The 25,727-nt window shown below is 42.1% G+C and overlaps 1 protein-coding gene across 1 annotated transcript in view; it reads right to left on the reverse strand.

The window, feature by feature from the left end:
• SLCO5A1 (solute carrier organic anion transporter family member 5A1) overlaps nucleotides 1-25,727 on the reverse strand; it is a 99,552-nt gene that overhangs the window by 31,880 nt on the left and 41,945 nt on the right. The window contains exons 4-5 of the mRNA XM_081111594.1: nucleotides 23,689-23,903; nucleotides 7,472-7,636 (exon numbers count right to left, since the gene is read on the reverse strand). Of these exons, the coding sequence (XP_080967720.1) occupies nucleotides 7,472-7,636; nucleotides 23,689-23,903 (380 nt within the window). The remainder of the gene's footprint in view (nucleotides 1-7,471; nucleotides 7,637-23,688; nucleotides 23,904-25,727) is intronic.

Below are 25,727 nucleotides of genomic sequence, written 5' to 3' on the forward strand. Positions count from 1 at the left end.
AAATCTTTTATTAATGTACAGAATGCTTTGCTCAGCAAAGTGAATGTCAATGACTCTGTTCAAATAAACAAAAGTTTTAAGTACAAATTGACAGTTTGCTGATAAATATATAAAAAATCTGTATATCTTGTAACTACAACTACCAACCCATTGATTATGTAAATAACTAACTCGGAGAGCAAGGCTGAAATAGGAACAAAGAGAAACTTGTAATGTCATAAATACAGATGTTCTGTTGGAAAATCTTACATAGGATATAGACATTTCACAGGGTCCTACTCTGCTTCATTATTGAATGATTCCACCAAGCTCAACTGCATTTCCAAAGGGTTTTGGTATTTATATGGAAGATATTTTGAACAAATTTAAGGAAGATGTTACAAAACAATGTTGAACTACTCTATATAAAACAATTATATAGAAATTGTTTCTTGCATTGGTTAGAGAAGTATGTACCTATAATGTTTCTAAATATTTACTTAATAAGAAAACCAACATAAATTATATTTATCTTAATTGCAAAGAGAGATATAGGCCTGGCTGGCATGGCTCAGGGGTTGAGCACTGACCTGTGAACCAGGAGGTCAAGGTTCGATTCCCAGCGAGGGAACATGCCCGAGTTACAGACTCAATTCCCAGTGTGGGGTGTACAGGAGGCAGCCGATCAATGATTCTCTTGCGTCATTGATGTTTCTTTTTTTTCTTTTTTTAAATATATTTTATTGATTTTTTTTACAGAGAGGAAGGGAGAGGGATAGAGAGTTAGAAACATCGGTGAGAGAGAAACATCGATCAGCTGCCTTCTGCACAACCCCTAACTGGGGATGTGCCCGCAACCAAGGTACATGCCCTTGACTGGAATCGAACCTGGGACCCTTCAGTCCATAGGCCGACACTCTATCCACTGAGCCAAACAGGTTAGGGCATGATGTTTCTATCTCTTTCTCCCCTTCCCTTCCTCTCTGAAATAAATAAAAATATTTTTTAAATAGAGACATAGGGAAAATTTCCAATACAATGACTTGAAAAGTTTAACTACTAGCTTGAAAGCCAACAGGTCTAACAGCACCAAATCCAAATGTTCTACCTTCTGGCCACAGTGGGAATTTGAGCCTGGCAGCAAAGCAAATCTTCTGTGGTCCATCGTGAGATGGTTCAGGTTGCAAAAGGACATTACCTCAACATCTAATAACGTCTAAGCATATGTTTCATTATTTAGTTGAAAAGAGTAAGGCACTTCCTGCCAGTGTGGTAATAACCATCTCCTGGCCATACTTAAGGGCCAAGGTATTCATTAGCTCTGGATGTGATACTGATGGGCAAAGAAAAAACATCTCTGAGGAAATGACAGATAGTGGCATGAGCTGGGAGTCACAACAGTGTGTCTCTAGTCCAAGTATGCCACTACCCATGAGGCCATGGATCCTTCAAGTAGCGTCTGTCCTTTATTTACCCACCTATAAATCTGGGATAATATTATACTCCGTCCCCTATTTTCCTCCTTCCTCATCTCTTTCAATAATAATCTGATCCTCTAGTCCTACTATAGAGGATGAAATATTTGATGAATAGGGAGGAAAGCCAGGGTCACTCTCATTCATAATTAATATATATGTTGTTCTTTACACTTAATAACTACTTTGTAAATTTTTAAAACTTCACACCATTTTAAAGCTGGTAAAATTGAGGCCAGAGAAATTAGTTAACTCACTCAGGTTACATGACAGAGGCAGCTCTTGGACCCAGACCTTCTGACTCTGACATATATAATGTTTCTCGTATAAAATGTTGGCTCACTACAAAACAGGTAGGGATCACCTTACTTAAGTAGGGTATGGACCTGCTAAAATAGGACCATGCTCAGTACAAAGCTTCTGAGTTCTCAAAGGAAATATTTAATCATCGAGTTACCTTGCTCCTTGATAGTCCCTCCAAAAAAAGCAAAAAGTGGAACAATTCAACCTCATTCCATCACATGCACCAAAGGAGGAAAAATATCTATATATATATATGAAATTTAAAATGCCAAGAAGAGGTATTCCATACATATAAAGTAAAATGGTGAGACAATGACTAATTTTAATGCCTAGAAACAGAAGTTGTTCGCAAAATTCAAAGGCTTTTCGGGGTTGGCAAGGGGGAGGGGGATGATGGGATGCTTGTTAGTTGATCTTTGGTGAAAGGTCTTCTCATTCAACCCCTCATTCCAAAGAGGAGACTGCGGGCCAGCGAGCGCAGTGTTTACATTCCTCCGGTCATCAGCTCTACGGGTGTTCCCTGGGTGATGACTTACCCGGGCCTGATGCCCGCTGTAGCAGAGGTGCTCCTACACTGCTCCTGACACTTCGCTCCTTCCCCAGGGTTTTCATCCTTTTGAAAAGCTCTCTAATCTTTCTCAACTCCATTTTTAGACATAAATGAACCCTGCTCTGTAAACGCTATACAGTATTTTTGATGCCTAAGGCTCTCCAGAGCCTCTGGGCCATTCTGAACATCTACGATCATCCAGGGGCAATGAATGTAGATGCAGAAATCCCGAGAAAACCGGGCTGACCGTCCTCTGAGCCCGGAAACCCCTTACGAGGGATGTTTGACTTTATTTTTCTGTGCATTTGTGCCTGTGCACATGTACGCACGTGGAAAACTAACCCCAGACACAAGGACTGTGCTATTCATCATCAAAGGTGAGTGAAACAAAAACAGTCCCTTTAACTGAGAGATTTGGTGGCCTGACATTTCACTGCACCATGCTTCAAATATATGAAGCTGTAACACTTAAAATGCCCCCCCCACCAAGAGTTGTAAAAAACAGACATATTTGGGGTTGAAAAATAAATGAAGAATAAGTAAATTAGAGATAAAAAGATTTAACTCTCATGCAACACTGACTCAGCTGAAATCACCTGTATAATGAGTTACTCTTAAAGCAATGACACCTTTATCATTTTCATTAAGTCTCCAGGCCTCCTTCAGTGCAGAGGAAATAATCTCTCAGCCCTGCCTTCACATAATTGTCTCCTGCCTTCTCTTTCATTTTCCCACTTCCTGTTAGCCACTCTCTCTCTTCTTACTCTTCAAATCCATTTCCCCCAGATAGTCTTTCCCATGAAAGTGTCCACACGTCCTGACTCCTGGCTTCACTCTTCCGCCTTAGATTCCTTTTCCTGGATGTCTCATAAAGTGGACACTGCCATTGTCATTAGTATCTTCTTCCCAAACACTGTGCCAACATACACACGCGTTCCATCACTTAATCCTCATGACCTGTAACCCTCAGAGAAGTTCATGAACTTGTTCAGGAACACAGCCGCCTACTGGGGTCCACAGAGGATAGGACCCCTCTGCGTTCTCATTATGCACAGTGCCAGGCTCATAGCAGAAGCTTTAAAAATATTTGTGCACGATGGATGGGTGGATGGATGGATGGACGGATGGACGGACGGACAGACAGACGAAGAGGAAGAACAAGAATTTCAACAAGATGTGTCTCCCTCCAAAACAGATCCTCTTAACTCCTGTACTATATGTCTTACTTTAATGAAATAAAAATTCTAAAATGTAAGCAGTGTCTGAGAACCAGCTCAATCTATACATTAGAGACCGTATTACGGAATTTGGGGTGTACAGTTTGTAAAAACTGCTCTGTACCCCTCAGTTTCATCAACCCTGCACTGGAGAGAGAAGGGCCTCCACTGAAGCATTGCGGTAGGGCTGCATGTGCCAGGCTCGGTGTGCAAGGCCAACGAAAGTCACCTGCTTTTACCATCACGGCGCAGGCTCACCCTGAAGGAAAGTCTCTAATTTGATTTGAATTCCCAAAAGCAATATAGATTTTTCAAAAGTGCTTCCAGCAAGATTCTCTCTTTGGATCTTGATAACAATCTGATGGTAAATGCTTGGCCTTGGTGCTGGGGAACTGAGTATTATATGACAAATATATCCACAAGCTCTCCGTCTCCCTCCACTGTCTGGAATCAGCTTCTTTACCAAGAGACAGGCAAACTGGAAGCTGGACAATTAAACTAAATTGTTAAAAAGAAGTAAGTATATTAGGCAAATGGGCTATTGAGTATAAAACGACTTCTACAGATCAAGACATAACGTCATTATAGCAAAAGAAACAACACAACCCAATGGCCCCCCTAGGCCAGCAAAGAGACGGTGGTACACAATGGGGTGCTGTGTGTCTGTGAAGAAACCAGCAAGGTCTCTGGTGCTACTCCGTGCGGAACACAGGGCAGTGCGCCAACTCTGGGAAGACAGGCGAAGTACTGATACAATATAAAATACTGATGTATAGGATGTACATATATGACACACATAACACACATATTTACCTGCATATGCAAAAAGAAATAAGAGGAATAAACTAATAAAATGCTGCCTGTAGAAGGAGAGAGAACTGGAGGGAAGCAGGATGAAAGCAAGGCCTCTCTGAATGTCCTTTGCCTGATGGTTTTGACTCTCAAATCATATAACTGTCTTACATAATTAAAAAAAAAACAAATTTGGTTTAAAAAAATAAAAATAAAGTAATCCCTAAAAATGAAAATAAATAAAAGTAAATAAACTCCACATCAGATCAGGTTGTGGGCATAACCCAGACAGAGAATTATTTCAAATAAGTTTGGGTCACAGTATTTTGCTTATCCATAAGAGATAGCCTCTGGGCAAAAAGAACCACAAACAAGTCTAAAACTGCATTTCACATTTCATCATTAGTAACACACACACACACACGCACACACACGCACACACACGTGCACACACATACACACACCTATAGTTATATTAAAGTCATTAGGGGGAAAAAAGATTTTCAGCATTAGAGCAAAGAGCAACCTATAATCTTAAATTTGAAGCAGAAATATCAATGTAACCTCAAGACTTGTTTACTCTTTTTATTAACAAAAGTCCTAGAAACAATGACTACCTCATAGCAGTGAGCACCCCAGTGTCCAACTTGGGGATCTCCAAATCTCATTTTCTCTCAAAGGAACCAGGGCTCCTTGAGGAACATGACTGGCCCCGGTCTGGAAACACAATAAACGAGTCACTTTTGTCACCCCGGAAACCACACAGTTGCTGAGGCAGTGGGAAGGACACAGGTGCTAACATGAAGGGGCTCCCAGTGGCCAAAGGCTGGACAACTGAAGCATCAAATAGAATGATGACTGCAATAGATTAAAGCGCATCACATAGAAATAGCTGTGAGCTCATCATTATATATTTTTTAGTGTATTTGTCACTATACAAATTTGCTATAAGTTTTCAAAGCTGGTAAATGAAGGGAAAGAATCACAAAAGAAATAACAGTCACTTGGCTAACTAGGCAAACAGGAGGCTGGTCATTGGTGAGTAGGTTTAGGGCAATTGAGAGAAAGAGTGAGGGAGAGCTTTGTGATGCACAGGGGTATGAACACTTCTCCCCAATGCCCCCTGGCTGTCTCCTGCCCCAGAAGTTTCTGTCGTTTTACTCCTATGACCAAGACGAAAATAGCCCCTCCTTACGACTTCACTTAAATATATTAGTTTTCTTAATTGGTGGGATTTAACAAAATGCCTTTGAATTACCACTCTACCTTAGACTAATACAAAGTTTGATTTAAGTCAGAAAGTCTAGTGAAACTTTTCCACTCCTCCTTCAGGGCTCTGCCCGTCATTTCACGCTTTTCCCAATATCAACTTCATAATATTTCATTGCAATCATAAAGGTGGCCCCAAACAGTTTCACAGAAAGGCCACAGAGGGAAGCGTGTAGGGTGAACGCAGACCCACTGCTGCACAGATTAAAACAAATGGGGTGGCCCCGCCGGCGTGGCTCAGTGGTTGAGCGTCGACCTATGAACTAGGAGGTCACAGTTTGATTCCTGGTCAGGGCACATGCCTGGGTTGGGGGTTCAATCCCCAGTGGAGGCGTGCAGGAAGCAGCCAATCAGTGATTCCCATCCTTGATGTTTCTATTTCTCTTTCCCTCTCCCTTTCTCTTTGAAATCAATAAAAGTATATATTTTTAACAACAACAACAACAAATGGGGTCAGTTAAGGTGTTTCGATGGCATCCTCATCAGACCCTGGTGTCACCACCTCCCTCCAGAGCTCAGGTGCTCCCAGTGTGATGACAATCTGAGCCCAGTAGTGCTCTAGGTTCTAGAGAAGATCGGAAAACCAAGAGTTGGCTTGTAGCTTGATTTAAAGCCACAGAGTGGCTGTTATATGTAGTTTCACATTTATTTGGCTCTAAACCTTCTCTCCAGTAATACTTCTAAATTTGAGAAATACTTGAAGCTACACATAACAGCGACATGGCTTCAAATGGAGCTACAAGCCAACTCTTGGTTTCCCTATTGAAGAACTGTTGCTCAACAAAAGGTTAGTGTAAGAATCAGACTAGAAATGGGAGGTTAAGATTATCTGACAACCAAACTGTAACCTGTCCATTTTACCTTAAAATAAGGAAAACATTTTTGAAAAGAGAAAATAAAATATTTTTATGTCACAAGTATGGTCCACATCAGTGTACTCCTTATAAAAAAAAATTCCTAACATGGACCTGCAATCCACTTATGTATGCCTTTATATGCAAAGTGAAAGAGAGAACAAAGTGATTACCCAAATATTCCAAGTCAGTGTTTTCTTTCGACAATAATATAACGGGTCCTGTTAATTTTCAGATAATCAAAGCTTGCTGGATTTGGATGAGGACATTGAGAAGAGAGTGGGAGGGACAGCCATTATCCACTTAACTGTTTAAATATACTTTTCTTAATATATTGAACCATTTGACCATCTTTGAAACCACTAAGAAAATATCCAGAATATCCTATGATATAATACACTGAAAATTCCCCCATTATTTGAGAAGTCATGTTCCCAAATTTCTGAGCACCCAATTTTCTGAGAGTTCAGCACTAAGGTACATGTATCAAAGTCTCCAAAAAATTTCACAAAAAATCATTTTCCCTATACATGAAATAATTTCTAAAGCAAAATTCATAGATTTTCTTTCTAAATTCAAGCATCTCCAGTAATTCAATTAAAATCTGTCAACATTTATGAAAGGAAAATCTTGATACCATAGAACTGATCTATATTTCAAATTATCAGTGTTCAAAAACCTAACACTTTAAGACTCATGCCAACCCATAAAAAGATTTATGCAGATGTACATGTGAATGCCATTGCCTATTTCATTCTTCCTAACTCAGAACAATAAAAAACATAAATCAATGCAAAGGTCTCCCTTTCCAAAACACAGTTGGTAAAGTCACACAGCAATACAATCTCAATTATTATTTAAAAAAGAAAAAATTCAAAGCCTTCCTCCTCCCGAAATCTGGGGGGAAGGTATCTGTTAATGAACTTAACACTTTGATGTTAGAATGAATGTTAGTTCTCTTCACTCATTGCATTTCAGTTTAGTGGTCAAGGATTATCATGTTTTGAAGGCGCTCTCACGGCGGTGCCTTACCAGTGTAGATGCTGGCATTGGAAGCCGGAATACCAAACTGTGACTCGATGAACTTGGGAATGAAGGTAATGAAAGCAGTTACAATGGCACTCTCAGCTGTGTATGACAAACTCACAAAAAGGAATGTCATGTTGCTTAAGATCCTGACAGCTGCTCTTGGTAGGTCTACAAAATGACAAAAATGACAAATGAATGTTATAAACAAGGGATGGAAAAGAAAAGAAAACTGAATTGTTTTTGAAATGAACTGGAAATAGCCATTCAGCAATACTTGAGAATATTAAAGAATAAAATTAGAAAAACCTGATGACCCATTAGAAATTATCTCCTTTATTAAACAGATTTGGGTTTGGATTTTTTTTTCAATTTTCAAAAAGGATAAAGAAATTTAATAACGTATTTTTAAAACATGCCCATATCCAAATATCCTTATAAGAAGTATCCAACCTATGATTCCTGTTTCAAAAATGGTTTAAAGTAAATTATTTGCAATTTTTTAGTTTATGAAAACTATGCCATTCCTTGTTACGACTCCAAAGTCTACTAACTATGTAAAGTACCTGCAACATAATCCTAAATTACAGTTTTCACTTCACCCAACTGAAACTTCCCTGAGAAAATGACATCTGGGTGCCATCTCCCTGGCACGTGACTGGACAGCTGAACTTCCAGCCTCAGGAAATAATGCAGCTGCAAGGGCACGTGGGGTAAGGCTACCAGGTCAGACAATCCAGGGACTTTGGAACAGAGAGAAATCTCCAAAGGAGCAGGACAGCCCAGAGCTGGGGGCTCGCCACCTGCCCATCTGCCTCGCAAGGAAGACAGAAGTCCACTCCTCGACTGTAGGCATGCCTTTCCCAGGACTTGCCCAATATGTGCCTCAAGATGCATGTGCAAGTGTTTTCATGTCGGCATTCACTGCTTATAACAGCAAAATTTTAGGAAAAAAAACACCTTAATGTCCATTAATGGGAAGTGTTTAAATTATGGCACCAGCCATATAATAAAATACTATGCAGTAATTACACCTGAGATAAGCTGCACGTACTGGCATAAAAGGAACTTCAATCAATATTTTTATTAATGAATAAAGCCAGCCGCTGCAGAAATATACGTGTGTGTAAATATATAATATGTCATATATTTATATATGAATATATGTTTATATTACATTTAATTATATTTGCATATATTTATATTTTATATAATATATCATACATCATATATTGTATATTTATATATATTTATGTAAAAATAAAAACAAAAATATATTTATATATAATCAAATGTATACATCTCAATATATATAATACCAAGGTGTTCTGTGAATGGAAAATTCGTAAAGAAGAATAAAAGGAAATTTTTGTATATATAGTTTTGTATTTTTGGCATGTTTATCATGTGAATTAACTCACACTCATGTAATGTTTACATACCTTCAAGGAAAAGGTCACCTGCATTATTTTACAATCAGTCATCTCAGTGATCAGAACAGTTATTTTACGCTATGACATACAATCAGTTCATAAAAATTAAGGAGCAACTGTTGTTAAAGCTATAATTTATAGGCTATTCACAGGAATTTAAAACTTCAGAAGGCAAGACTATTTACTTTTATCATTTTTAACTGTAAATTAATTTATATATTCTATAGCTTAATTTAGTGAAAGTTTAAATGAACATTTTAAAGAGAAAATTAAAATGCAAACTTAATTTTTTAACATGGAAAAACACACCAGAAAAAAAATATAATCAAAGTACTTCATAAAATTGACCAATGTTCTCTTATAAACACTGCAAATCAAAATGTCATATCCAAATTTTAAAAATTAGAAAGTTAAGATTTCATATCAACATTTAAAGATTCGGCTGTTATATTAAAAAGCCAATGTGTTAAATCTGAAACATCTGGGAAAAAATATAAATTATTTTAATCCAAGAAAATAACATGAATCACATGAATATTTTAAAAGATACTATTTATATCAAACTGGTTTTTCTTTTATACCCATTTGGCATGGTAAAGTAACCTTCTAATTTCAAAGGTAACTAAAAATACATGTGATGTTTCTCCCTTCTCTTTCATTTAAAAAAAAAAAAAAAAGTCTGCTATTATTTAAGAAGAATTTATCCAAAGTCCAGACTTTCAACAACTTTAAGTTATTTTCCTTTATTCTTTCACCTTCCTCCTTCCCCTTTGCTGGGCTAACTTTCAGCCCATGCCCTACAGGTACCTAGGGTTGTATCTTTGGCTCATGGGGCTGGACACAGGGGGAGTGAGCAAATAAGTCTAGACAATGAGAATAATGGGAATTGTTTTTTTAACTGCCAGAGAAAGTAGGTACAAATACAGAAAGGAGACAGTTAGGTATAAGATTGGAACTGGAAGTATTGGTATGAATTCATGAGATTATACATATATATATACATATATATATGTATATATATATGTATATATATATATGATAATTGATTGATGATAAATAATAAATTGTGTGTACGTGTATGTGCACCCTCAGAGTGAGGCAAAAGTAGGTTTACAGTTGTGAATATTTGAAACACAGTTTATCTTATATTATTAATTATTGTATTATTTTCCATATAAACAACTATAAATTTACTTCTGCCCCACCCTGTGTATACATTTACTAACTCTGTGTATTAACAGGGTTTAGATATAATGACACCCTAGAGGCAATGAGCCTACTTAACACTCAGTTCTTGGTTTCTCAATGTCATTTTCCACTAAAATGACATTGACCTTCTTGGAGAATAGTCTAACTTCAGAGCTGGGGCAGAGAAAATGCAAGATGAGCCTGGAAAATCTTGCTGAACAAGAAAGTAAAGAAGTGCTCACAAAATTATGGGGACATTTCCGAAAGATAGCATGAAGGATTCCCAGTGGCCAAATGTGAAACAATTTGGGCTCAACTGATGCTAAAAATGGTAAGTTAGAGTTTAACAGGAACAAGATCCAGTCAATCCTCATTATTTGCAGATTCAGTATTTGCAAATTCACCTGCTCGCTAGGCTGTATCTGTAACCATAAAAGCAATACTAGCAGCACATGGCCAATCGAGGACATGCACAGAACAGCAAGACTTGGGAGTCGCGGGATGCACATTCTTGGCTGAGGTTGCACAAGGCCCTCTTGTTTCAGCTCTCACACTGTAGACAAGCGTCCTTTTCACAATACATTGTTACATTTTTTGCATTTTTGTGCTTTTGGTCATTTCATTGTTTAAAATGTCCGGCCACCCCCAAGCATAGCGCTGAAGTGCTGCGTAGTGTTTCCAAGTGCAAGAGGCTGGGACAGGCCTCCCAGAGAAAGTGCGTGTGTTAGATAAGCTTCTCTCAGGCAGGGGGTACAGTGCTGCTGGGCCCGGGTTCAATGTGAATGAATCAACAATGTATATTCCACAAGGTGTCGCTGAGCAGAAACACACATCAAGCAAGGTTGCGGGTTGGTGGGTTGGCCACGACATTGCGGCAGGAATCCAGCCCGGCGTCTCCCCTGGAGCCATGCTTCAGTCTTGGCTACATCAGTGCTCGTGGTGACTCTACAGAACACAACTTCTGCGAATAATGAGAACTGACAGCACACAAAGTACCTATAAATTATTTATCGCTTTATCGTTGTGATTTACTATCCACTTTACAGTGGAGAAACCAGGCAGATACATTCTCATCCAAGTGATGGAAGTTCACCTAACTGGTTACGAGGCGAGGCCACACTGTGTGGCCTCTGTCACAGGGTGCTGAGCACAGCACCGTTTCAGTGGTATGCCTACGAAAGGGCATTAAATCAGGGGGTGACGTCATTAAAGACAAGTTGAACAATATCTATAAAGTTATTGCCTTATGCTTTTTAAAAAGATAAAGGTCATTAAAGACACACACAAAAAAGATGAGAACCTTATCCAGAATAACAGAGAGGAAAAAGACACTAAAACGTGTACTTTTGGATTGGATCTTGGACATAAAAGGCAGTTGGGATAATGGGCGACATCTGAATGGGTCCTGTGGTCTGAATGATAACCTGGGATCGATGTGAACTTCCTGACTTTGCCGGCTGCCCTGTGGTCACACAGGAGCATGTCCTTGTACTGAGGAAACACGCATGAGAGTATAGCGGGCAGCAGAGCATCATGTCTTCAATTTCTCAGGTGGGTCACAATGTCAGCAATTGGGGAGTTTGGGGTGCAGGGTACACGGGCGTTCTGCGTGCTGCTTCTGGGGCTTTTACATAAATCCAAAATCATTTCAGAAACACGAAGTTCTAAAACCTAAGTCAGCAAAGAGGTTGCTAAATCCATCCATTTGCAGCCAGATGCCTCGTTTTTATGCTGCAAGACATGATTAGATAAGTTTCGTGGTGTCGCTTATAACTGTGTCATTGCAAAATCAAAGATGCGGCAAAACACAGGATGAAGGAGAGATGAAATCTTGACCGTGATCACTGAAAGCTGAGACATCCTACCCTAAGGGCAAGCTGACACTAAACCTCAAGGCTTTTAGTTTAGTCACCATGGTGTGTGACCACCACCTCTATCTAGTTTCACAACATACGTTTTCATTGTAAATAAATACAAGCATTTATGTTCAGGAATGAGGTTGAAATTTAGCCTTATTGAATGTAAATATACTTTTACCTACTTTCAAATTTTCTACCAGGAGCATGCATTACTTTTATATGCTATGCACAACCCCCCAAAACCTGCAATTCTAAAGGGATGCAGCAACGTGTAAGCCTCCAAGACAGGGGTGGGGAACCTTTTTTCTGTCAAGGGCCATTTGGATGCTTATAACATCACTCACAGGCCATACACAATTATCAGTTTAAAAGGTAGCCTGCCATATTTGGTCAAACATTCAATTAACTCCCCCTAATGCCTTGGCAGGGCCAGACCAAATGATGTCTCGGGCCTTACACGGCCCACAGGCTGGATGTTCCCCATCCCTGCTCCAAGAGAAGTCGTCTCTGATGCAGGCAGCTAACTTAGAAACTCCTTCCTCCTCTTCTTTCAACCTTCCTTAGGATGCACTGCTCCTCTTATATTTTACTAGAGGCCCAGTGCATGACATTCGTGCACTGTGGAGGAGGGTCGGGGGGCTGTCTCTCAGCCCAACCTACACCCTCTCGCAGTCCGGAACCTCTCGGGGGATGACTGCCTGCTGCCGCTGAGCTCACCAGCCGTGAACCCAGCTTCTGGCTGAGCAACACTCCCACAGGGGAAGCGCACTGACCACCAGGGGGCAGCTCCTGCATTGAGCATCTACCCCCTGGTGATCAGTGCACATTATAGCGACTGGTTGTTCCACTGTTTGGTTGATTTGCATATTAGGCTTTTATTATATAGGATTATGCCTATTTTCCCTTCAAGCTCCCTTTAAGGACAAGGACTTTTCATATATGTATCCTGGGTTCTTCATTTCTATAGTAGTTGCTCAATAAAGATATTTATGAACGAGAAAAAGAAACAAAGAAATAGAGAAGCTTTCTTAGGATAGGTATTGCCAGCCATCTAGCTCAATAATTAGAATGATATTTGGGAGCCAGTCTCTTCCCTTCCTAAAAGTCTTACATAATGCCAATTTCTTAAATAAAAGTAAAATGTGAGGGAAGCGTCACTTGAACAAGCACATAAAAGTAGCTTAACTGGACTAAGTCAAACATGACATAGAATTCATACTGGGCACAAAAAAAACAATAGTATGCCCTGGCTGGGTTGGCTCAGTGGATAGAGCATCGACCTGGGGACTGAAGGGTCCCAGGTTCAATTCTGGTCAAGGGCATGTACCTTAGTTGCGGGAACATACCCAATGGGGAGGTGTGCAGGAGGCAGCTGATCGATGTTTCTCTCTCATCGATGTTTCTAACTCTCTAGCCCTCTCCCTTCCTCTCTGTAAAAAATCAATAAAATATATTTTTTTTAAAAAAACCAATAGTAAAAATGGAAACACCAAGAGTGGGGGTCCTTGTTATATAAAAGGTTGACTAATTATAAAATAGCATGATATGGTCAGAAGACAGGTGCTTTGCAAAGCACACGGGCAAGACCCAAGGCCTCAGCCTCGAGGGTGGGAAGAGGGAAGGTGAGATGGAGAGGAGGGAACACTGTACAATAATTATAGCCGTCAGGCCGGGTGGGAGTCCACAGTGGCTGTAACACCTAAGTTATGATATTAATCATATAATATTATATGGGGGCTTTTCTGTATTTCACAATGTTTTGACATAAAAATCTTGCTGACTAGAAAGAAATGAACTACCAATTATCAGAAATAGCCAGGGCTCCGCTGGGAACACATAGTCCCAATCACCAACTTCTCTAACTCACACACACCCAGCCAGTATTTCCCCTGCCCTAAATCACCCAGGGCCAGGTCCCAGACAACTAGAGACACCCTGCAGCCCAGAGCCAACTGGAATTATTCACTCCGCCCTGCCTTGTCTTCCCATGGGGACCTCAATAAAGGCGGTGGCCCTGGCTTCTCCCCAACTCCTGTTTTTTGTTTCCCAACCACACCCGGTGCTTCCCTGTGGCCCTGCATGGCATGGCATGACCCTTCTCTTGTAAGTAATAATCTATAATAATAAAAGCATAATGTGCTAATTAGACGAGACATCCTTCCAGAGGACCTTCCGGATGAAGCCGGGGCTGCGAGGGAAGCCCAGGTCCCGGCAGCCAGGGGAAGGAAGGCCTACTCTTGCACAAATTTCGTGCATCGGACCTCTAGTGTAGATAATAAATCTTCTTTCAATGACACTGACCATATATATATATATATATATATATATATATATATATATATATACACACACACACACACACACACACACACTAGGGGCCCGGTGCACGAAATTCGTGCACTGGGTGGGGGGGGGGGGGGAGAGTGTCCCTCAGCCCAGCCTGCCCCCTCTCACATACTGGGAGCCCTCAGGCGTTGACCCCCATCACCCTCCGATCGCCTGATCGGCCCCTTGCCCAGGCCTGACGCCTCCGCCAGAGGTGTCAGGCTTGGACAGGGGACCCCCATCTCCCCCCGATCACTGGCTCTGGCCCCCGCCCAGGCCTGAGGCCTCTGGCCCAGGAATCATGCCTGGGCAGGGGACTCCCATCTCCCTCTGATCGCTTGCTCCACCCCCCGCCCAAGCCTGACACCTCTGACCCAGGCTTCAGGCCTGGGCAAGGGGACCATCATATCCCCCCAATCCCCGGCTCCGCCCCCCACCCAGGCCTGATGCCTCAGCCAGAGGAGTTGACCCTCATCACCCTCCGATCACCAATCACCGGATCGGCCCCTTGACCAGGCCTGAGGCCTCCAGCAGAGGTGTCAGGCCTGGGCAGGGGACCCCCAGCTCCCCGCGGTTGCAGGCTCAGCCCCTGCCCAGGCCTAACGCCTCTGGCCTAGGCGTCTGGCCCAGGCAGCGGGGACCTGCAGTGGCAGCGGGGGGCGCCGCGATCGTGGGCTTCGCTTTAGGTCCAGGCAAGGGACCCCTAGCTCCTGGGACTGCCAGCTTCGACCGTGCCCAGCTCCCATCGCTGGCTCCACCCCTACTTCCTGCTATCACTGGCCAGGGCGGCAAAGGCGCCTGATTCTCCGATCATGGCTGGGGGGCAGGGCAAAGGTGGCCCCAGGGCCGCCTTTGCCCTGCCCCCCAGCTCTTAGCTCCCCCCTGGGTTTCCGATCACTGTCAGTGGCAGGGGGCTTCTTCCTGCTTTCCCTTTCGCCTCCCTGCATTGTGCCTACATATGCAAATTAACCGCCATCTTGTTGGCAGTTAACTGCCAATCTTAGTTGGCAGTTAATTTGCATATAGCCCTGATTAGCCAATGAAAAAGGTATCGCCGTACGCCAATTACCATTTTTCTCTTTTATTAGTGTAGATATATATATATATATATATATTATTATTTTTTTATTTTTTTTTTATTCAGAGAGGAAGGGAGAGGGAGAGAGAGATAGAAACATCAATGACGAGAGAATCATTGATTGGCTATCTCCTGCATGCCCCCCACTGGGGATCAAGCCCGCAACCCACGCATGTGCCCTTGATCAGAATCAAACCAGGGACCCTTCAGCCCCAGGCCAACGCTCTATCCACTGAGCCAAACTAGCCCGGGCAATAACACTGACCTTTCCCTGATGTCACTCAGTCTCCTCCATAAATTCAAATTCTAATTCTAAAACCAATTCCATTATCGCCTCTCCACGAAATCCCTTGATCCCCTTCTTTCATAAGCACGCAACATGAGTACTTAATTCTTCCTTTACCTCAGATCTTTAAGTTTTTACTACTTGTATACTTTTAAGCCTTCTGGGGCATCGGTGAGCAGGTGGAAACATCCCATCCCATGCAGTGGACACCTCCACAACTCCCCGGATGGCCCGTGGGTCTTGCGCCACCCCGTGCTTTTCATGGGCATAGCGCAGATGCGACTTTCTGATGCCCATTACCCAGAAGCATCAAACTATTTTCAGTCTCGTCTTTCTGTAAAACCAAAACCAAAGTGGCTCTTCATATGTAACATGGCCAAATAGGTCCCAACTGTTCTGTCCATTCTCTCTTCATCCATTTCATTCTTGCTCATTTTCTTTGAAACTAATGGTGCTCTGGGCTCCCCATGAAAGCATGCCAATTTCTCCTGCCCATCCACAACATGTGGGCCAAGGCCTTTCCTGCTGCAGGGGGAGCTCCTGAGATATTTATCTGCAGACAATGAATAGAAAGGGAAGCCACTGGGGCCCCCCTGGTGGTTGCTGGCCACAGTAATCTGCACCCTTAAATCCAGTACTAATGAGTATTTCTATATATCTTCCTAGGTAGGTGCCATCCAACAAGCAAACCCACAGTCCATTTGCACTGAGTATGAAGGAAGTGCTTCCTTTTTTTTAGGAATTCTTTGCCAGGCCTGTTACCATTTACCTTTTCCCTCATAAGCTGTAGGTCCAAATCTAAAGGTTTAGCTTATCACAAGAAAACATGTGCACATAAAAATAAATGTAAAAAGGAAATGAAACAAAGCATCAGAGGTAAATAAGGTGTAAGTAGAGCAGAACATCAAAACCAGAAAAAAGAACTGAACTTGTCTATCAGACCCTCCCTGGGCTTCAAATTTGATTCCAAAGCAAAAGGCCGTCTTCTCATTAGCAGAAACACTCTGACGTCTTCATGGAAAACGAAGCTTTGCCCACGTTCTAGGGCAGTGATTCTCACAGTGTGGTCTCTGGACCACCAGTGCCGGTATCACTTGGGAACCTGCCAAACATGCATGTTCTCAGGCTCCACCCCAGGCCACCTGGATCGGACCCTCTGGGTTTGAAGAAGCTCATATGGTGTGTCCGCAGGCTAAGCTGAAGAATCACTGTTCTCAAGCAATAGTGTTTTATATGAGGGGCGCTGAGCCATGCTTCTATGGCAAACTGGGAGATTCAAGCACCAGCTTTCATAGAAGCTGCAAACATAAAGCTGAAGTGCAATTCGGCAAAGGAACTTTGCAAGAAGGCTAAAGGCACGAAGCTCTGGGCCATCCCTCTTTGCTGAATCAAGGATTGGCCCCGGCATAGTCTATACCATGCTAGTTTTTAAATGCTGAGCCACATGCAATAGTTCCGATGTTCTTGGGTAACTCCGATTGAGAACTGATTCCTTCTGCCCCTCTCAACTAGTTCCTCTCCCCACGACCTGAGGTTAAAACCCTGAAACCACCCTTGGCACCTCCCTCACCATCATTCCCATATCAGTTGCCACATCCTACAGATACAATCTCTTCCTTCCTTCCTCATTGTTAGGATGCACTACCTCTGGCCTCTCCTGTGTGGACACGTTTTCTGAAATATATTGCTACTAGAGGCCTGATGCACGAAAATTCGTACAAGAGTAGGCCTTCCTTCCCCAGGCTGCCAGCACCAGCTTCCCTCTGGCACCCGGGACCCAGGCTTTCCTCCTCCGGCCGCCGGCAGGCACCCAGGACCCAGGTTGCTTCCCTCTGGCCCCAGCTTCGTCAGGAAGGATGTCGGAATGACATCCAGAAGACGTCTCGTCTAATTAGCATATTACCCTTTTATTATTATAGTGGTTTTTTTCATAGCTTGAAGCAAACGGCCTGCACCTGCAGAATTTAAGATACACTCCCCAACCGACTAGCTGGTGCAACCCTGACCCAGTCCCTGTATAAGAGAACATAAACACTCCCTCAGCACTGACACTGATATACTGGTCTCAGCCCACTGTGAGAGAATGTAATAAAATATCTTATACTCTCACAGCGTCTCTTGACCTGGCTCCTGTCAGCGTGGACCTAACACTCATCATTCAAATATGTAGAGTATCTACCAGTGGGTGTAAATTCATCAGGGAACATGATGAACAAAAAAATTCCTTTCCTGCCCTAACTGGTTTGGCTCAGTGGATAGAGCGTCGGCCTGCGGACTCACGGGTCCCAGGTTCAATTCTGGTCAAGGGCATGTACCTTGGTTGTGGGCACATCCCCAGTAGGAGGTGTGCAGGAGGCAGCTGATCGATGTTTCTCTCTTATCGATGTTTCTAACTCTCTATCCCTCTCCCTTCCTCTCTGTAAAAAATCAATAAAATATATTTTTTAAAAAATTCCTTTCCTTCATTAAGCTTCCTTTCTCATTGCAGAGATAATAACATAAATAAGTAAGATACACAGTATATTAGATAGTGATGACTGTTGAGGTAATAGAGAAGGAAAGGCGGTAGGAGTTTGGAGAGGAGGGTGGAGATTTTTAGACAGGATGACTAAGCAAGGCCTCCCTGAAAAGGGACCCTCTGAGTTACATCCCGAAGGTGTGAGGGGACTGAGGGGAGAGCCTTCCCAGCACAGGAGTGTCAGGTGCAAAGGCCCTGAGTGAGAAGATGCCTGGCGCGTCTGAGGACTATTCCTCAACGTGGTTGGAGCCAAATAAACAAATGGGACTGCAAGAGAGAGATGGGGCCAAACAGGTAACCAGGGATCAGGTCGTAGGCCCAGTAGGTGGCATCGGGAAGGAAGTAACTTTTCTGTGAGGGACGTGGGAGACCACAGAGGCTTTGAGCAGAGAAGTGGTATTTTAACAGGATCCTCCTGGCTGTTGAGTTGAAGGCAACGGAAAGGGGCAAGGATAGAAGAGGGAGACCAGTTTAGAGGCTTCTGTCCTTTCCTTCTCTACTCGTGAAAACCATCACCACCTCTCACCTGGGCTGTGTCCATAGGTTTCTGCCTGGACCCCCTCCTTCCATTCCACTCCTTCCTCTCCATAAGTCATCTGCCCAGAGGAGGGCTGCTGAGGTCCGCTCAGACTGCCCCACCGCCCGTTAGGGATGACTTCCGTTACAGGCCAGAACTCCAGGTCTCCACACACCATATGGCCCTACCTCACCTTCTGAACCTCATCTCCCAGGCCTCAGCCACGCATATCCACCCACCAACCACAATGCACGTGTTCAGCACTTTCAAACACATCTGTGCAGTCTGAGCCTGCCTTCGCTGTCCCACCACCCCCTCCACCTACTGACATTCTCCCTGTCTTCCAAGGTTCGTGGAAGCCTTCCTGATCCCTCAATGACATGTTCCCCGCCTGCCTGTGAACCTCACGCCAGTGTGTCCAGCCTCCCTTGCGGTCTTTATATATTCCCACCTGTGCCTGTCCTGCCTCCCTCGGTGGCCTGCAAGCTCCTGGAGGGCAAGCCCTGGCTCCCTGTCTTCACATCTGCCACAGCGCAGAGGACAGCACCTTCTACAGAGGGAAGAGCTGCTTAAATAATGACGACAGCCTGTCTGGCGTGGCTCAGTGGTCGAGTGTCGACTTATGAACCAGGAGGTCACGGTTTGATTCCCCATCAGGGCACATGCTTGGGTTGCAGGCTCATTCCCCAGTAGGGGGTGTACAGGAGGCAGCTGATCAATGATTCTCTCTCATCATTGATGTTTCTCCCTCTCCCCCTCCCCCTCCCCTACCCTTCCCCTCCCCCTCTCCCTCTCTATCAATAAAAAATATTTTTTTAAAATAATAATGACAACATAATCCCTTAGTGATCAAATTTCTGTGACTTTCAACGGTCTCTTTAAATCCATTCATCACCTCAGAGTAACTCTTTTTGTAGTTAGTATTGCAAACATATCACACTCTAGCACAAAGTTTGGCAGAGAAAAATCTGTTATATTTTATGCTTATTCATAATGCTACTAAGCTTAAAAATATAAAAGTGGACACAAAAAATAAAATTGTTCTTGTGATTAACTGCCACCAAAAGTTTTCCATTGAGGAAGATAAACAGTTAAATTTGGAAGACTAAAATGCTGGATTTTGAAACTCTGGAAAATTGATCCACTTAAATATTTTAAGTGTTTATTTTTATTGATAAGAGTTTGATGCAATCAATGCTAGTCTCCTTATGGATAGGTGACGCAGACCCACTAAAAATTCTACTTTTCTCCTTTGTGGTGTTTTAAAACAGTCTTATTCCTGCATAATTTATAATGAGAATCAAGAAACACCGAGTCAGATTTTCCCAATGTCTATCATTACAACGTGGAGGTGGGGTGGAAAGTTTAGTACGTTTTCTTCTAGTATTCTCTGTGATAGAACTTTCCATAAGGGTGCCATTCAGTATGGCCCAAATAATTTCCTTTTTAAGGAAATATTAACTGAGCTTTCTTTCCACCTCCTCTCTGAAGAAGCTAATATTAGTATCCAAATTCTATATACTGTGTGGGGCAAAGTTAGGTTTACAGTTGTTCATATAAAAAATAATACAATTAATAAGTATACAAGAATAAACATTGTGTTTTCCATACTCACAACTATAAACCTACTTTTGCCCCACCCTGTATAAAATAAAGACCCTAAGAAGCCCTGCCCCAGAAAACAGAAGAAGGGAGCCCAGCTGGTGTGGCTCCGTAGTTGGGTGTCAACCCATGTACCAAGAGGTCACGGTTTGATTCCCAGTCAGGGCACATGCTGGGGTTGTGGGCTCGATCCCCAGTAGGGAGTGTGTAGGAGGCAGCCAATAGATGTTTCTCTCTCATCAATGTTTCTATCTCTCTTTCCCTTCCTCTCTCTCTCTCTAAAAATCAATAAAAATACATCTTTTAAAGAAAGAACAAGGGAAAAGAGGATCTGGGAATCAAGCTCAGATTTAACTCAGAGGAAATCTTAGTAACCATTCTTTAAACTTTAATAATGAACGTTGGTTTTGTAACACGAATTATGTCAACAATGAAATGATTCCCCCACATTTCTATTTGTTCTTTTGAAAATCAGTTTAAATATTAGATGATAGGTCTGATTTCATTTCCCATAGGTGTAGGTATTAGGTACTCTAAAGGAAGTCAATACGTGCAAGATAAATATGAATTAACTTTATATATTCTAACAGAACATTATTCCAATATTAGCAACATCATTTGGATCATTTTTAGCAGAACATTTTCACTATATCAGCCCATTAAAATAGGATTCATTTTTCACAGGAAAAAGTGCCTCTTGAGGTTCCAGTCTAGATACAATGAGGGAATCCAGGATAAGTGGAAGTAATGAAAGGAACCAGCTCTATGTCTGAATCAGAAGGTTTGGCCGCAGAAGTGACATCAGTCATCAGCATTAAGGCAGAGAGTAGGGTGAGAAAGCTGAGGACTTATGAGAGATACTGACAAGAAAATCAGAATAGAAACAGATGTTATAAGAATCCTCTTACTCTTTCTTTTAAGAGAAAATATCCTGAACCATGAAACTGAGCATCGAAAAGATGACAGGAAGCCACCCCGAGCAGCACAAGAAGACACCCAATAAAACAGAGCATAGATTCCCTTCTGAAAAATAATTTTAAAATTTTGTGATGACTTTTATCACTTTTGAACCTGCCTGCCTAAGTGCATGTCCCCCCTAAAAGCAGGTCCTAAGATAAGGATTCAAGTCCAAGTTGCTTATTTGGGAGATTCAGAAAACATGAGACAGGGAATGTGGACATGGTGCTGGAGCGGTGAGGATGAAGAATTGTCTGGCCCATGAGCTGGGTGATCATCAGCCATGGTTAAGGACTGCTTTGCCCGGGGGAGGCCAGGTGTTCATTCCTTGGCACTTGAACCTGTCTCAAGCAGGAGCCCAGCAGTGTCCCTGCCTACAAAGAAAAGCTTCAGGCACATGATGTAGGGACTGGCAGATGGCCTCCACCAGGAAGACAGGAAGGACCAGAGGGAGGATGGGCCCCCAACAGCATAGTCCACACTGCATCCCCCAGAAGGCTGTTCCCATCAACAACAGTTCCCGCTGTTGGTATTTGGTATCAATATTCTCTCTCTTTACTCTACAGTACAGCATATATTTCAGGTCATCTATGCCTAAGCTATCAAACATACAGTTTTAGCTTACCTACGTCTTTAGTTCTCCCCTTGCATCTACTTTACACTCTCCATAAGTTAAGATTCTGAGTCTATTCCTGTATGGTAGATTCTTTAACATCAACCTTGATCTCAAATAATTTTTTTTTTAAATCACTCTTTTGGTAGCAATCATAATAGTCCATAACAACATACATGGAAAATGATGGACTGGTCCATGGGGTAAGAGCTCAGGCATCCAGAGAATTCTTTATGTTTTGAGAGTAGAAGTCATTTTGGCAGTCCCAAAACATACATTGTCGGAAAAGGATGACGGGGGTGGGGAGGCCAATCTACAACCTCACAGGAAAGAAGCATGTCCAGTGAAATGTCACCTGGCTTGCTTTGAACAAATGCGGGCATTGAAAATAATCCCATCTAAACGTTATTGTTCTTAGGCTGCAGGAATAGTTCCATAAAATATGAGCAACTTTTTCTAGGCCCAGCAGGTATCTCTTTGCTTTCCTGTGTACATAGTCAACGTGAGGTGCTAATGTGCCTAGGTCAGTGGTCGGCAAACTCATTAGTCAACAGAGCCAAATATCAACAGTACAACGATTGAAATTTCTTTTGAGAGCCAAATTTTTTAAACTTAAACTATATAGGTAGGTACATTGTTATTAACTTAATTAGGGTACTCGTAAGGCTTAGGAAGAGCCACACTCAAGGGGCCAAAGAGCCGCATGTGGCTCAAGAGCCGCAGTTTGCCGACCACAGGCCTAGGTACATCCTCCCTAAAACAGTAAGCACTTGGCACAGATTGTGCTTCATCATTTCATAAAAATCGTTTCAGGGAATTCAGGAAATAGCAGAAGCTAATGGGAGTGCAGCACTGTAGGTTTTCTGGATTAAAGGGATTCCTTGCCACTCACCAGATACACTGACGGCTGGACAAAGATGGGCTGGTTGAGATTCAGTTAAATAGGTTAGGGGTGAGATTGCCTAATCTAGCTATAATGAGTCATTATTTTTAAGAGAAATAAAAATGAAAAAACAAACCAGTACACATCACTGAAACGTTCTGGATGTTTTTGTACTGGGTTGGGAGGCCCACCCCTAGTTGCCTTCTCTCTGTCCACTTACAAGCACTTGGCTGAGCCACTGTTGAATGAGATCCCTGTCCAGGGCTAGGTTTTATGTTTATAGAAGGATCAGGCCAAAATACCAAGCCCACCACTCCCCTGACACAAACCATCCATTATATAATGCAATAAGTATTTTTAAAAATCAGACATCTCTAAATATAGTAAATGATATATAGAACTGTATCTTTGGATATAAATCAATGCTAAATCAATGTTTCTCAATCTGTGGGGAACAATCATTTTATTATTATTTCCAGTCTATCATGCACTGATATTTTTTGCAAAATCCATTAAAAAATGAAGAAAATAAATTTTTAGCCCAACTAGCATGGTTCAGTGGTTGAACGTTGACCTATGAACAAGAGATCACGGTTCGATTCCAGCTCAGGGCACATGCCCAGGTTGCAGGCTCAACCCCCAATGTAGGGTGTGCAGGAGGCAGCCAATCAACGATTCTCTCTCATCATTGATGTTTCTATCTCTTTCTCCCTCTCCCTTCCAATCTGAAATCAATATTTTTTAAAAGAAATTGTTAAAAATATATACAAAATATAAGCCCAATTTTTTATTATCTCTGTTATATTCAACAGGCATAAAATGACTCTGCCAAATTTCTTTAAAAGTTTCCCAATGCTTACTCTCAATTTCAGCACTGATCTCATCTTAGACCAGTAATAGTTGTGGGCAGCACTGGCCTGATTTGAATAAATATGTGCCCGGTACTTCCAAAGCAATACTTTACCTCTGATATTCTTTCCAAATCCCATAGGAGAAACTTTTTTGTCCACGTGCTCATGATTGTTTGATTTCTCCTTCATAATGTCGTCATCGCTAACAGGAGGAACAGAACATTTTTTCTTTTTCTTCTTGTGTCGAGGCGGAAGCTTTTTTGGAAAAGTAAACATTGGGAATACCACAAGAAGCATTGCAACGGCACAAAGGAGGAATCCACTCCACCTAAAAAATTGGGAAATGTGAATAGCATTTATGGCTTTTGCATTGTGAGTGAGAACAAATTAGCAAAGTAGAAGTTTGTGGTGATAAAATTCTCCAGGAAAAAAACCTTTGACCTTCATCAATTGTTAAACAGTAGGGGATTGAACAAACTAAGAAAATATAGGAATCCTCCCTTTCTGTGGGGTAAATGAGAAATCCACCCAATAATTATATGCATGATAAACATTATAATAAGCAACCTAGAACTCAAGTGTTTTTAAGCACATATGTGTTAGTTCTGCTACAATGTATATTTTATAATAAACCAGTAACTCAAATTTAATAGAAAAATAATACAGATTCTATAGCATGCTTTGTGGACACTTTTTTCTTAGAAGAAAACCATTACTATCTCATGTAGAATGTATTGCTGATTGGCACTCAAATATTTTTCTGCAAACACTTAATATATTGAACAATATTAGCTGGTCCTCTCCATACTTAGCCACCAATGACATTTCATGTGATCCTTACTTCAAGAATTACAACCTAGTTACAATGAGCTAAATATATGCCTCCAAGAAATGCAAGAATGTATATAATTGTTAGATCAGGTGGAATAGAGCATGAATCCTATAAAAGTTCAGAGAGAGGAAATGTGTGTCCGAAAGATACTTCGGGGATGTAGAATTGAGTGTTGCAGAACCGAGACTGTCTTTGAACTCATCTGAGGTTGCCATGCTGCAGAAACTAGGAAGCAAATACAGAGTAGAAGTCAACTTCGAGCCCTGCAGTAGAGTTCTGTGTTTATGGTCTTAGGCTTCCTGCTTGCATAATACTCCAGGGGCAAGCCCTCAGTCCCCTTTCGACCTTTTCTTAGCAAATAGCCCCTGGTCCTACCTCACAGAGCAGCTCTTTCTCACTAGGATTCCTCAACTCTGAACTGTGTCCTTAAGCCTTCCAAGTTCAAGAATGCTCAAACTCCGTCCTCTGTAGCAACACCCTGTCGGTTGTAACCAGAATGCAAGCAGCATTCCAAGCATGAGTGCTGGATGCAACCCAGTGAGAATATAGATCAACTGCAAAGTGAAAATTCATTTATAAAAGCAGTGTCTCAATCACAGTGCTGTTAGTTGCTAAAGGTCGTAGGTTAGCTGAATCATTCCTAGAGCAGGTCATTAATAATCCAGTGTGCTATTTTAAAATATATTTAAAGTCACATCAAGTAAAGATTTTAGGACAATCAGAAAGTGGCTTTATTTTAAGAAGATTGCTCAGGACAGACTTGTCACAATCTCAGTTATTCCGAATATAATCATGACCCCAGTGCCTGACACAGATTTGGGTACTGAAAATATGTCTTGAATAAATACATTGAATGGAATAGGTTTTTTAAAAATAAAGTCATTTGTCTGCAGGGAACATGGCTACTATAATATCTAGCCCTTTTAGCAGCTGGCTGCTCACGAGGCCTTCACTAACCTGGCCCTGCTCACCAACCTTTCTTGAATCTCTTTCTGCAAACTTGACATTCAGTCTCCCCAACCTTCAGTTCCCTCGACCTCTCGTGCTCTCTCCACAAGAGGGCAGGCAGCGTAGCGAAGGGACAGTTCTTGAGCTGTGGCTTCAGACAGACCTGGGTTTTTATCCGGAATTTACCGCTCACTAGCTCTAAGATCCTAGGGAACTTAATTTTGCTTTTCTGAACCCACTTTCTCATCTGAAAGAGGAGTAATAAGAACTGTTTTGGAGTGGGGACTCTTTCCCCGTCCCCACGTGGGAGTCTGTGCTGGGAGATTCTTTCCCATTCCCCACATGGGAGTCTGTACTTGTTCTTCAATAAGT

This window comes from Myotis nattereri, assembly GCF_964212035.1.
Source record: "Myotis nattereri genome assembly, chromosome: 17".
NCBI lineage: Eukaryota > Metazoa > Chordata > Mammalia > Chiroptera > Vespertilionidae > Myotis > Myotis nattereri.